Source organism: Phragmites australis, chromosome 14 (genome assembly GCF_958298935.1).
Source record: "Phragmites australis chromosome 14, lpPhrAust1.1, whole genome shotgun sequence".
NCBI lineage: Eukaryota > Viridiplantae > Streptophyta > Magnoliopsida > Poales > Poaceae > Phragmites > Phragmites australis.
Genome location: NC_084934.1, coordinates 19,387,039 through 19,401,065, shown reverse-complemented (window position 1 = coordinate 19,401,065; position 14,027 = coordinate 19,387,039). Strand labels below are relative to the sequence as shown.

Here is a 14,027-nt window from a genome sequence, read left to right as displayed (position 1 = left end):
GTCTTATTTTTGACTTAGAACTAAAGTTCGATTCGAGCTTCACTCCATAATTTGATCGGATAAATACATACACTTCATCTGCTTATACAAACAGATTTATTTATCAGTGCTATAAATATCATATAAACAATTAATTACAATCAACTCTTACATCTATTTATACAATCTTAAATTCGATCAACCAAATAAAAACTCAATTTAATCTATTTAAACAGATTCAATCAACTAATACCATCGAAATATCTTTTAGCCAACTAAACACACCTCTTTATTCTCCCAGTCCCAGCCGGAAGAATCCGTCCAATTCTTAAATCTTCGGGCGTTTCGTGAGTCGTGACGTGAGCTGCTCCACTCCTGTGCGGATGCGCCCAAAATAACAGAAAAAAAAGAATCCAGTGACCACATCAACTCCCGTCTCCATTACTAATGTCACAAAAGCATCCATATTTAGTTCCGTCTAATCGCCATTACTCTACTCATTTCTGCTCTCAAATCCACACAGCTCATTTCGGTTCTCTAATCCTTTTGCGGAGAAGAGAAAAAGGAGTAGGATTTTTTTGAGGAAACAATAAAACCACGGGAATTCCCCTCGGATTTGTACGGAAACTGAAATTCGTGGAAAATTGCCGGCTGCCAGAGAAGGGGAAATCTTGTCCAAAGGCAAAGGAAAAGGCACGTACTTCCAGAGTGAGTGGAAGAGGCAGAGAGAAGGAGGGGGGGGGGGGGGGGGGGACGGAGGCGCAATGCGGCAGAGATCTCCTGCCCTGCTGCGGCTGAAGCTGTGGCTGCTCACCGTCTCCGCGTCCCCGGCCTTTCTTGGTGTTCTTGGGGCTGACCTTAGCAAACGTGAGCTTTCTTGTTCCTTGCTTCTACGCTCTAGCTTGAGATTTGGTTCCCCTGCCGAAATCTTGCTAAATGGTGCGTAGCGGTGGGGCGAGCCTTGCCGAGTTCTTCTTTCATTTGCGCAGATGGTACTGCATTCGTAGCCGAATCTGGAATTTTCTGGTCTCCAGAGCGACAAATTTCGTGTCTACTTTGCATCTTCTTGTTCTTATCTCTAAATCTAGTCATGCTAGGCTCCCACGTTTCTTGGATTTTTGCTCCTTGGTGTTGCATTTTTGTCCGAATCATTTGTTGTTTGGCGCCAGCGCTGGAACTTTCTTAGAATGCCCATCTATTTTTGCTTTAGTTCCATTTCTGTGGCTAGTACCTCCCCCTTTCTTGCAATTGGGGCCTTTGGAAATGGCAATTTGAGTCTTACCCATTGTGAGCAACTTTTGGTAATCGGTTTCATCATCCCTCTTTGCTCATTCAGCTAATATTGGTTGTTTTTTTTTTTGCTGCTTGTAACTAGTAAAGTTATGAGCGTTCTTGCTCACATGTGCGTACATTTTGCTAAGCATGCCACTTTAAGATAAAGCTTGCTCAAGGTATGACTGTATAGGAAGGCGGCATGTGAAATTAAGTAGAGGAAAGGAAAGCAAACATTGACTTACAGCAGTTGCTTGGCTGATGTTCTTAGCTTAAGTTTCTGTTCCCTGTAATTCTAAATGTCTGTTTATTTTCAGAACCATTTACCATCCGTATAAGCTGTGGAAGTTTTGACGATGTCCGCACAGCGCCTACCAATACATTGTGGTACAGAGACTTTGGTTATACCGGGGGCAGGTTTGCAAATGCCACTCGCCCCAGCTTTATTATCCCTCCGCTGAAAACGCTTCGATATTTCCCACTATCTGATGGCCCTGAAAATTGTTACAATATCAACAACGTTCTCAATGGGCACTACCAAGTTAGGCTTTTCTTTGCCCTAGTGGCCAATCCTAATCTTGACAGCGAGCCAATTTTCGATGTTTCTGTTGAGGGTACCCTATTCAGTTCTTTGCTTCTGGGTTGGAGCAGCGATGATGAGAAGACATTTGCGGAAGCTTTGGTTTTTGTTCAGGATTCGAGCTTATCGATTTGCTTCCATAGCACAGGTCATGGTGATCCATTGATTCTTTCTATTGAAGTTCTTCAAATAGATGACAATGCCTATAACTTTGGCCCGCCATTGGGAAAGGGGACAGTGCTTAGAACAGCCAAAAGGTTGACATGTGGTTCTGGAAAGCCTGCTTTTGATGAAGATCTGAATGGTATTCGCTGGGGTGGGGACAGATTCTGGTTAGGAATGAAAACTTTGTCATCCAGTTCTGATGATCAATCTATATCAACCGAGAATGTTATAGCAGAGACATTGCTCGCACCAAATTTTTATCCTCAAAGCATCTACCAATCAGCTATTGTGGGCACCGATAGGCAACCAAGCTTATCTTTTGAAATGGATGTTACTCCAAACAAGAACTATTCAGTATGGCTTCACTTTGCAGAGATTGAAAATGGGGTAACTGCAGAAGAGCAAAGAGTATTTGATGTACTCCTCAACGGAGACACTGCATTTAAGGATGTTGATATAATTCGCATGACAGGAGAGCGCTTTACTGCGCTTCTTCTGAATAAAACTATAGCTGTCAGCGGGACAACACTGAAAATCATCTTGCAACCTGTGAAAGGAACCCGTGCCATTATTAATGCGATTGAGGTGTTCGAGATAATCCCAACTGAAAAGAAGACTTTGCCTCAAGAAGGTTGTTGTTTAACGTCCTCCAAACTCACTTTCCTGTTGTTTCTAGCAGTATCAAACTTATGGTAGTAAATGTTTCGAGCTTCTTTTATTTGGAATCTTGCAGAGGATCTTGTAGTTTTAAAAATTGGAGAATGTTAAAAGACCATTTAACGATGCATGGAGATAGTTGATAAAATCTACTACTGAAAACATATGGCTGTTTTGAAACAATGGTGATTCACATGGGTACCTCCCGGAATGAGCTATTAGTTTTATGTACTAATTTCTTGTTTTCAACTCCCTATAGTGAGTGCACTGCAGGATTTGAAGGGTTCACTTGGTCTTCCTCTTCGATTGGGCTGGAATGGTGACCCCTGTGTTCCTCTGCAGCATCCATGGAGTGGAGTTGATTGCCAATTTGACAACGCAAAAGGGAATTGGGTCATTGATGGATTGTACGTTGCTTCATATCACAAAGATTGATAGTTTCTGCGATTAGCATGCTAGAAGTCTTGCTATGCATTCTATTTGTTGATTGCTATTTGTTTAGATAACATACAAAGATACTACTATTATATGAATACTATTTTGACAATGACTAGTGGGTAACTACCATATTCGGATTCCCTAAAGTTTCTTGTTATTCTCAGTGTATTTCTTTATCTTCGGGAAGAGGGTTCTTGGATGAATGAAAATTGCCCGTAGGCATCCAGATATTTCGTAAATAGGGAAGTTTATCTCCAAGAACGGGAAGGAAGATTATAGAAGACATATGTCCCCTATATATACGGAGCCTGAAGACCCTGCAGAGGACAAATGATTACAAGTCATTAGAAGCCAACACACGCCCGCGGAAGCTCTGCATCCATCAAGCCTTTCGCAACTAAATATTCTTCTACTACACGCAAGGAAGCCGCCGACTAGATTATATCTATCTAGGCTAGCCACACATCTCTCTTGTAACAGTCTCAGAGATCAATACACGACAAACAAGTCGTAAGGTTATTGTTCTATGGGAAGGCCTGAACCTGTCTAAAAACCACTCTGCGTGTTCCTTTGATTCGTCTACTTGAAGCATTCCCTATCTTTTCTATAAGTTCATAAGATCGACGGTTCACTAATTGTCGACAGCTGGCGTCGGCTGTGGGGATCATGACAATAGACGTTGAAGATTCTACACACAATATGTCGTCGACTTTTCCTAAGCTTGCATTGAGGACCGGTTTGTCAGATGAGGGGTTCTACGACAACTTCACCCCTACCACCGACGAACCGGCGATCGATTGGGTGAACTTCCACGAAGAGTTTTCCGGTGATGATTCTAGGGATGAGATAAGTCGCTTCATGGATCAATGCACCAAGGACCATGGCATCGAGTTCGAACCACTCGGCTGCAAGGACAACCGTGAATATGCTATTCATCGCAAGTTGGGATCTTCCCCCACAACTTCCGACAACATGGATTGTCGAAATACCTATCCGGAACAATCAAATGAAAAATCTATGATGGATCTGGACTCCTCCTTTAGTGAAGGTTACCCCTGAGAAGTCTTCGCCATCGGAGATGGGGGTGACGATCTAGTCAATCATGGTGATGATCCTACAAACTCTTAGATCCCTCCCGTTCCGGGTCTGGATGACGGCCAGCTTCCGTTGACCACACCTCCTCAGGACCAAAACCTTAACAGAGTGTAGGATTTCCTGTCTTCTGACCATCAACAGAGGGTTCGGTGTTATAGACCAGCAACGATGTAGAGGCTCCTTCTACAAGAGGCCCTTATGTGCCCTCCGATTACAAATCTGACAACCCCCGCCGATAAGGGTTGGATGAACTCGATGACTGACATGATGAAGGAAGTTCTCATTCAGGTCGAGAATTCCCATCTGGCCCTCACCGGGAATAGCTCTAACCGAGAGAAGTCGCGCAACGCTCCTCGAGAGGGATCGGACTCAGAGAGACGAAATCCACGGAACAAGACGAACCGGGAAGGCAACCGGGCAACTAACTGCCGCAGAGCCTCGCCAGCGAAAGGTCATCCGATCAACGAACAGAGACACTTGAAGACCCTAGAGGAGGTATCAATCATCCCTCGACGATCCGATCTGAGGACGTCCCGGCACCAGTCTAGCCTGGGCCGATCTTCGACCCCCGTGGGTAAAACACCTGAGGCCATCATAGCCAAGCAGGGTGCCATCAACGGGTGCCTGGTCTTTTCTCCGGAACTATGGAACGTAAGCTGACTGGCAAGGATTCGCCCCGGGTCGATCGAAAAGTACAATGGGACCTCAAATCCTGTTGAGTTCCTCTAGATCTACACCACGGCTGGTGGGAACGAGAGAATAATGGCAAATTACCTCCTCACAACCCTTGAAGGGGCAATCAGAATATGGTTGACCAATCTATCGCCGGAGACAACCTATTCTCGAGAGTAGCTTTGTGATGTATCCCGAGCTAACTTCCAGGGTACGTACGTTCACCCTGGCACGAAAGAGGATCTCTACCGTTGCGAGCAGACAGAGAAAGAAACCTCACGCGAGTTCGTATGCCAGTTTAGCAACATCCGATACACCGTCCTCGAGATCAGCGACTACGATGTCATTCAAGCGTTCACTCAGGGGGTGAAGAGCCGACGATGCATTGAAAACATCGCCCGAAAGGAGCCCGAGACGGTCAAAGAACTCATAAAGATTATCAATATGTCTGCCAAAGCTGAGGACGCGCTCCTCTTCGTAAGGAGAAGGCTTAGGGCTTCAAACGCCCTCAGCCCGGACTCAATAAAGACGTAGCCAAGAGCAAGCGTAAGAAGAACACCAAGAGAGGTATGGGCAAAAAAACCATGGTTGATGAAGTTTTTGCAGATTTGCCCGACACCCATCCCGACAAGCGCTCCGGTTCATCCCGGGGCAAGAGCTTTACACCAAGCTCCGCTGAATGCGACGGTGAGCCTTGGCGCGATTTCCACTAGACCGACAATTACAACCTTCATGAGTGCTGCCTCTGGAAGACGATGGTCAAAGCTTAGATCGAGAAGGCGGCCAAGGGAAAGAAGATCCAGGTCGTGGCCCAAAGCAGAGACTCTAGCTCCAGTAGCAGCGAGGACGACTCGGATCCGATGTCTTACTAGTCAAAAGAGAGGACTATCGACCACATGTTCAGTGGTTCCGCCTCCTACAAGTTCAAGTGGCAATGCAAGACGGCAACTCTAGAAGTCTTAGCTGTAGCCCCCAAGGGTCTTCAGGCCATTAAGTGGTCGAACATTGAAATCTCCTTCGGCCAGAACGACTGCCCAAAGATCTTCGTACGGCTATTCTACTTTCCGATTGTGGTTGAACCTACGATTAACAATTGCAGAGTCTCTCGAGTGCTTATTGACGGAAGGACTTCCTTGAACATCCTCTTCGCAAGTGCACTCAAAGCGATGCAGATCTCTCGATCTGCCATCAAGCCGGTTACGCAAGCCTTTCGATGGTTTACCAATCGTTGATATATTTGTTTATTTATTTGAAGCTAAAAAGTTTTATGTGGTGGTTGTATTTCAGTACATGAAACTAATACAAAACTATATTCTACCTGGGCATGATTAGACACCCCCAACCAACCACTAAAACTCAACAAAGAAAAAAATGGTCAACAACACCAAGAATATGACAAAACTTGAACAAATGAACATACTAGTCTTTAGCTGAATACCCTAATTTTCCATGAGCTGGCACCAACTGACTAGAGATCTAGATGGAGCGGAATGGAGGGCTAGTTTTACCTCCACCCGCCCCCACCCGCATGTCCCTCGCCCCGCCCCACCTCGCCTCGCCCCGCCCCGAGACTGGGTGATTTTTTTTGTTGCCTCGCCCCACCCCGTGGTGCCCCGACTTTGACCTGACCCGCTCCGCCCCGATTAAAATCGTTAAAATCTCTTGATCAAGTTTAATTATAAGGTAATAGCTACCACAACATACAAATTAATAAAAAACCGCATCTAAGGTTCACATGACCTAACATAACATGACAATAGTTATATATATGCATTAGTTTACTAAAACTTTCATTACAAAAGAATAATAAAATTCTTAATAAACTCCCTAAATGTGCATATAACATATACTCCAGGGCAAGGCGGGGCGGGACGGACCTTGACCCGCCCCCGCCCCGCCCTGTCTTGCCCCGCCCTAACCTGTGCCCCGCCACATCTTGCCCCAACCGAGGCGGGGTGGATGGAGACCCGACAGGTCGGGTGAGGACTTAGACCTCTACAACTAACTTGTCTTAAAATTGGCGTTCTAAGTTATTCTCTAATGTAAGTTGAAGCAAACCTACTAGTGTTGTTAGGCATTACAAAAAATGGCACACAATATTGTTGTATGATGCATTCAAAATGCTCTATGTATTTATTTTGGAATGTCATGCCATCATGTCCTTGTCCCATGAGTAGTTTATTGTCCATGTGACATTATGTAGGACTGCCTAGCTATCCATTGGTGAGATAGCATTTGGACAATTTAAGTTTTTTCATAGGTTTGTTTAATAATTTTAAAGGTTCAAGGGTTTTCCTTAATTCTTGTTATGTTATCATGATTTTAGGGGCTTAACCTCAACATTTTTAAGAACAATCCTTACCTATATGCATTACAATTTCATAAATTGTCCGTTGGTGAAAGTTTATTCTTTTTGTTGCAAGTATTTAACACTACTCCTTGAATGTGCAGAGGTCTTGACAACCAAGGTTTGAGAGGGATTATACCTGGTGACATATCTAAGCTGCAACATCTGCAAAGCATGTGAGTTTTTATGTACAACACAGACATGAACGCATGACTATTTGAAAGTTTTTTTTTAAAATTAAAAATAATAGTTCTCATTATATGTTAAAGGTTAAGCTCTTGAAAATATGAAATGCTTGTTGCTGGAAAGAGCTAGTTATATTATGGTCCACGGTGACATGGCTGAGTTGAATGCAAAAGAATCCAATATATTCTAAGAAGTTAAATCTGATTTGTGGATTTTGTAATCTTTTACACTCCAAGAGCATCTCCAACCGACTCCTTAAATCTCGCTCCTTATAACTTCATATAGAGAGTATCTTCAAAACATTCCTTCTCTATTTCTCTATGCGCTCCAACCGATTCTCTAAATCTCGCTCTCTAAATTCCGCTTACCTATATTTTATTAGTATCCTATAAATAAAAAATATTTGCAACGACTATATTTTGTATATGTTTGATTTTTTTTTGAATTCAAATTGAATTAAAAGAAGAATATCACATGAAATGATAAAAATACATATAAATGGAGTATTACAAAAGGAACTCACTTTTTCAACATATAACCTATGGATGGAAATAATTTTAGAAATTAGTCCATCGTATAAGAAGAATATTAGTAAATTTTCCTAGATTTTTAGAAATTTATTTGATGCCCTAACAATCGTTAGAAGTTATAAAGTAGCATTTTTGGAGAATTTTAGTTTAAATTCTACACAAGCTTTTTGGGTGAATCTAATTAAAATGGGACACATGGATTATGGAATATGTACAAAAAGTTCTAGGATTTTTAGAGCAATAGAAGACACTATTTGGAATAGAGAAGATATGAAGGAAAATTGGAGCTGTCGAGTACTGTTCACAGCGGGTCCGCATTCAACATCTCTTCTTTGGTCCGTTCCGGAAGCAGCTAGCGAGATAGCGAGCATGTTTGGCTTGGACGGAAGTAGCGAGCGCTCGGAAGAAGATGGCGAGCCCTGTAAAATAGCGAGCCGAGTAGAGAGTCGGTTGGAGCCGATCAATGGGATGGAATCGCTAAATGTAGCGATAGCAAGTGGGATGAGGAGTCAGTTGGAGATGCTCTAATATCCTAGGAACTCAGATCATGTGTGCTCGTTGTTTGGACCAAATCTAAATGGAATTACCGTGTTTCTTACCATAATAAGTACTGGCACTTCTATTTAGTCTTACAGAAATAACTTCCTGTCTTGTTGAACAGAAACTTGAGTGGAAATAGCATCAAGGGGAACATTCCAACCTCTGTGGGCACAATTTCTGTTCTTCAAGTACTGTAAGTGCACTTTAATACCATGCATTTCATTACCTATGTGATACTTCTGTTCTCTCAAAGGAAGCCTAAGGTACAATAGATTTTTCTAATGAAAAATAAGAGTATAAATTTTGTAAATGGTACTCCATATTTATTAAGTCTCCAGCTTCCTGAAGTGTGACACCAATTGATCTTGGATAGGTGATTGTAGGGAAAATTTATTAATTTGGCTGCAGTGCTCTCACTTTTAGTAATAGTAGGATACAGAGCATCAGAAAAGGTGATTGCGGTGATTAGATCTTTCAGCATCAGATTAGAATTGTCAATATCCCTGGCTGCTTATTATCCGGTCTTCGTAGACCTGGAACTCATCTTTTTCAATGCATCTTGTGGCGTATTACAACTAGACAACTAAAATGCTGTTGTAATCGGAGGATTCATCTCATGTCATTGACATGCCAATGCTATTATTATTTGTCAAAATAGCTTCAACGAAAATATTTTTCCTCACTTAGATCAAATAGAAATAGTATGTTTCACATGAAACTGAGTTTTATAACTATCTTCTTAGGGATCTGTCATACAATGAACTTAACGGATCTATTCCAGAGAGCCTTGGCCAGCTCACATCGTTACAGACACTGTGAGTGCATTTGTTATGCATGTTATTCTGTTTTGGATTTACGTTTGCACTTTCCCCCTTCCTCATAACCTAAAAGAGTTGCTTTTATTCAGGAATCTGAATGGCAATCATCTGTCGGGAAGGGTTCCAGCTAGTTTGGGAGGAAGGCCTCTGCACAGAGCTAGATTGAAGTAAGAAATCACTCAATTTGTAAACTTTCTGTTCCCTTGTTCACGTTATCACTGTACATAGTTGTGTACAAGTTACCAAATTTTCCTAACGAAGTCTCTTTGGAGACATCCGATAAATTTTCCCCCCTCACGCATAACATCATTTATACCAATCTAGACACATACCTGAGTTGTCATTTCTCTTAATACTAACTTGAATGGTAAGGTAACTTCATATTGTTGTGATAAAATGGCAGTTTCACGGACAATGCTGGATTATGTGGAATTCCTGGGTTACGGGAGTGTAGCCCTCATTTATCTGTGGCTGCGAAGATTGGCATGGCTTTCGGGGTGCTTTTAGCTTTTCTGTTTCTAGTTGTATTCGCAGCGTGCTGGTGGAAAAGAAGGCAGAACATTCTCCGCGCTCAAAAACTAGCTGCAGGTAAGAAATGTGAACAGCTGCCCAATCTGAAAGTGTACAAAGTTTCTGAGACTGATCGTATTTGACCTTCGTCGCAGCAAGGGAAGCTCCTTATGCTAAATCCAGGACCCAATTTACGTGGGACATGCAAATGGCGAAGCATCAGCGCCCGCATGAAAGCTCTCGAAGCAGCAACAATGAAAGCTCGCCACATTTGCTTTCCTAGCTAGGTAACAGCAGCAATGGTGACTCGGCTCCCATTCATTCTTTTCTTCCTTGTATGCTCGATCGCAGGTTTGAAAGATAAAATTATACATACTAGGTCAGTGATGGTGTATATACTCCTTTTCTTTTTACTGCAAAACTCAGTCCAGGAGAAGTATCAGAGGAGAAAAATTATCCAATTCATCCTACTTGCTGCTCTGACTACAGCCGTTAATCTGTCCTTTGTTCAAGCAAGCTTATTTGTCAGTTTAATACTCATTGAGTGGTCTGAAATTCTGCAGAACTGCTCTTTATCAGGAGGAGCGCTGCTGTGGGCTAAACCTGATTTTAAGTTTTTCATCTGTTCTGTAATTTTGAAGCAAAAAGTTTTTTATTCTGCAAATATGATCAATGAGGCATATCACTACAGTATGAAACAGCTTTAAAGATCATCAGAACAAATATATCTTCGTGGATAGAAGAACCGCAGAAATTATGCAGAACCAAAACTGAAACAAAGCATTGCTCCCAGTAGCATAAGCTTGCTTGCACACCTTACGTATTACACATCCTAGGATGCCCTCAGGATTGTTTGCTTATTCTCCATAACTTGTAAATGGAGCAACATTACAGCATATAAATCAGTAGGGCGTCGTCGCCGGCTGTCAGCTGTGCCCTCGCCGTTGTGAATAAAACTCATCGTGCGACGCCGAGGATGTTGACCCACTGCAGGTGCAGCACGAGCTCGCCGGTGTCGGTGTTCCTGAGCCTGAGGACGATGTCCTGGAGACCTTGCCGTCCTTCCACGTGATGTGACTCTCGGTGGCGAAGCAGTTGCTCTTCTCCGGGTGGATCGTCTTCAGCACGGCGAGCTCCTCTTGGAGCAATATTTGCACATGAATTAAATAACAAACGAGTACGAGTACAGGTTCTTTCTAACTTGACTCAAGATCAGTTCACTACTCACACGAGTATATTGCATTACCTCTACGTTAACACCAATGTATAAGCATATCTAAGAAGCATCTTAGCAATTTATAAACATTATTCTAATATTATTTTGCTAAATCACTTTGCTCTGCCAATTTCATCATTCAATCAATTTTTCATCACATGATCTCACAGCTACATAGTAATCTGACTATGGAGCTTTCCGTGTGAGTGGCTCCAATGTGGACTATTGGCTTCAATGTGGACTATTGTGAGAGGTAACTCACTGATACCATGGGAAAAAAATCGTCGTGCCAAGTATGCGCTCTCTAACTCATTTACATTCTGCACTTATTTATTACACCGATTACTTTCTATATTTACCTTTTCTAGAATTGTCATGTGTAAATTATAGGATTGGAATTTAGGTATAAAACTTTATTTGCCGCACTAAATAAATCTAAAGCATATTTAGATAAAAATTAATTTAGATTTATCCTTTTAAATTAAGTTGAACTATTTTTACAAATCCTAATTCATCCTTCTCTCTTATAACGTCTCTGGTCTTTACAAAGTGAGTAGTATTACAAATTCTAATTTATCCTCCTCTCTTACAACGTCACTAATCTTTACAAAGTGAGTAGTATTACATATCTCATGACTCTCATCAGCCATGATACTGCCTTTACAAAGTGAGTAGTATATCTTATCTCATGACTCTCCGCCACCAGCCATGATGTATCGCGTTTGGACTACCATAGACATGGAGCATATGACAACAAGACGTGACAAGTGATCCCCAGCAATAAGAGAAAATGTGATTGAGGGGACATCCCCTCAAACACATTTGGGGAAACGTGAGGATTTGAACTCGGGTTAGATAGTGAGTGCATCAGCCATACTACTAACAAGTAGATCCGAGAAGACCCTTTTGCTGCAATTCATAATGGATTTTTTTATTGTATGAATTTTTCATAAACATTTTCTTATTCACACCTCCTATCTTAATCGCCTGAAAATGCAATGGATTTCAGTCGACTAGAACCTAAACACCACGTGAAAGGGTTAGAGTTAGAGGTTTCGGGGTGCTCAAGGTCCACCTGGCGTAAAAGGGAGGCCCTGGGCAGCGGCTGGATAGGCAGTAAGCTGTGGCTTGGCGGTACGGCAAGGTGATAGCGACAGAAATGGAGCCGAGGTCGGCTGGCAGGCGGTAGGCAATGTCGATGGTGGGGGTGTCAAGGAACCCATTCGATGAAGTCGAGTTAGCACGGCTAGGGGCGGTGAGCGCATATCAGACGGTGAGGACACCACTGGAGAAGGATGGGGGCTGATGGGGCAGGGGAGACTTGTTCTATTTTGATGGGTACGGGGGAGAGAGCACAACATGCTTCATGCAGAGGAAGAAGAAAGGTTTCGAGCCATTGGATCGCAAGATTCCATTTTATTTATGTAGATATAGGCACCATTTAACAGGGGCCATCTCTATTTGCACCACTGACACAACTGTTTCCTTCGAATTTAGAGACATGACGCTTAGGTGAGATGAAGTTTTGGCCCAAGCGCTACAGACAGCTCCTAGCCACAAATCTTCCCAGTGCTGCAGCAGGAAATGGACCCTGTTGGACTACGTTAGTAGAACTGACTCGGCCCGGCTCCAGTGCAACACTTGTTGCCAATGATTTTGCACGTCCAACCGCAAGTTCATTCGTGCCATCCCGCGCAAGCAAATGCATCGTGGCCGCAGGGTGCTCGTGGGGGAGCTCCGTTTCGGCGTTGGTGATCGGCAACGGCGCCCTCCCGTTGATGAGCTCGACGACGTGGTCCATGAGCGCCACGGCGCTGGCGCGTGCCGGCCGGTAGAGGTGGAACCCGTGGTCCTCGCCCTCTGACACCACGAGCGTTACCTCACGGCACCACTCGCCGTGGCGCAGCCATGCCGCGTACCGACACCCGCGGTCCCTGCTCACGTCCTTCGCTGCCACGGCGACCAGCGCGCGCCGGCACCGCAACGACGCCACCTGGTCTGCCCGCGGGTTGATGCGGGGATCGTCGTTGCCAGCCGCTCCCGCCGTCAGGAATGGCCAGAGGGTGTCCACAAACTCCGGCACGAATATCGGCCCATCGTGCCGGTTCGTTTCGGATGGCAGTCGCTCTGGGCCCCAGAAGAAGGGCTGCAAGAGGACAATGCCCTCGACGTCGATGTCGATGTTGTTGCCGTCTGGGAAGGCAGCACGCACCGCTAAGTTGTGCGCGATGTTGGCGCCGGCGCTCTCGCCAGCAAGGAACATGCGCTTGTGGTCGGCATGGTAGGCGATCCAAGGGTCGGAGAGGGACGCCACCCACCGGAGCGCCGCCCACGCATCGTCGTAGGCCGCGGGGATGGGGTGCTCCGGCGCCAGCCGATAGTCCACCGAGACGACAAGCGCCCTTGCGCGCGCCGACAGGGAGGCGGCGTAACTGTGAAACAACTCGGAGAAGGCACTCCCGGTGCAGAAGGCGCCGCCATGGAAGTAGACCACGAGCGGGAGCCTCGTGCCCGTCGTGACTGCACCAACACAAAGAAAGAGCCGCGCGGACACGCCGGTGCCAGGGTCGATGACGACGTCCCTCGTTGCAACCCCGGTTGCCCCTGGCGCCTCGGACGCCGGCACGAAGGTGCTGGTCGCAAGCCGCTTGATGCGGCCGTCCTTGAACCTTATCAGGAATGGACGCATGTCATTGGCGATCTCAGCCTCAGCTTTCTTAGTAACCGCCGGAGCACTCTTGTTTCCATGCATGGCCATAAGAAGTTAGATATACTTGAGCTTACTGGCGCCCGCTTTTATCTGCAGCTTTGGTTGTTATCGTTGAGAAACTGCTGTTATGAGGTTATAGAGAATAATTATAAATGAGACATAATGTAGGGAAAAGTTGATTATTTTTTTATTCATATGTATTTATAATAAGAGGGTGATTCTTTGTATATATAGTGCTAAAAACTCCTAAAAGATAGAATCAATCTCTAAAAGATAAAGACCTGTTCTAAGAAGGACGAATCTTTAGAGATC

The 14,027-nt window shown here is 44.3% G+C and overlaps 2 protein-coding genes across 2 annotated transcripts; one reads left to right on the top strand and one right to left on the bottom strand.

Moving 5' to 3' along the window:
* The first annotated feature begins 338 nt into the window (after positions 1–338).
* LOC133891640 (receptor-like protein 4) lies at positions 339–10,301 on the top strand. The gene is made up of 9 exons (XM_062332372.1): positions 339–846; positions 1,569–2,627; positions 2,913–3,060; positions 7,310–7,381; positions 8,583–8,654; positions 9,205–9,276; positions 9,369–9,446; positions 9,683–9,867; positions 9,945–10,301. The coding sequence occupies exons 1-9, from the start codon at positions 744–746 to the stop codon at positions 10,070–10,072; spliced, it is 1,917 nt and encodes a 638-aa protein (XP_062188356.1). The 5' UTR covers positions 339–743; the 3' UTR covers positions 10,073–10,301.
* Positions 10,302–12,397: 2,096 nt separating this feature from the next.
* LOC133891303 (probable carboxylesterase 2) lies at positions 12,398–13,798 on the bottom strand. The gene has a single exon (XM_062332017.1). It carries the CDS (start codon positions 13,761–13,763, stop codon positions 12,543–12,545), a length of 1,221 nt encoding a protein of 406 aa, XP_062188001.1. The 5' UTR covers positions 13,764–13,798; the 3' UTR covers positions 12,398–12,542.
* Between the last annotated feature and the right edge of the window lie 229 nt (positions 13,799–14,027).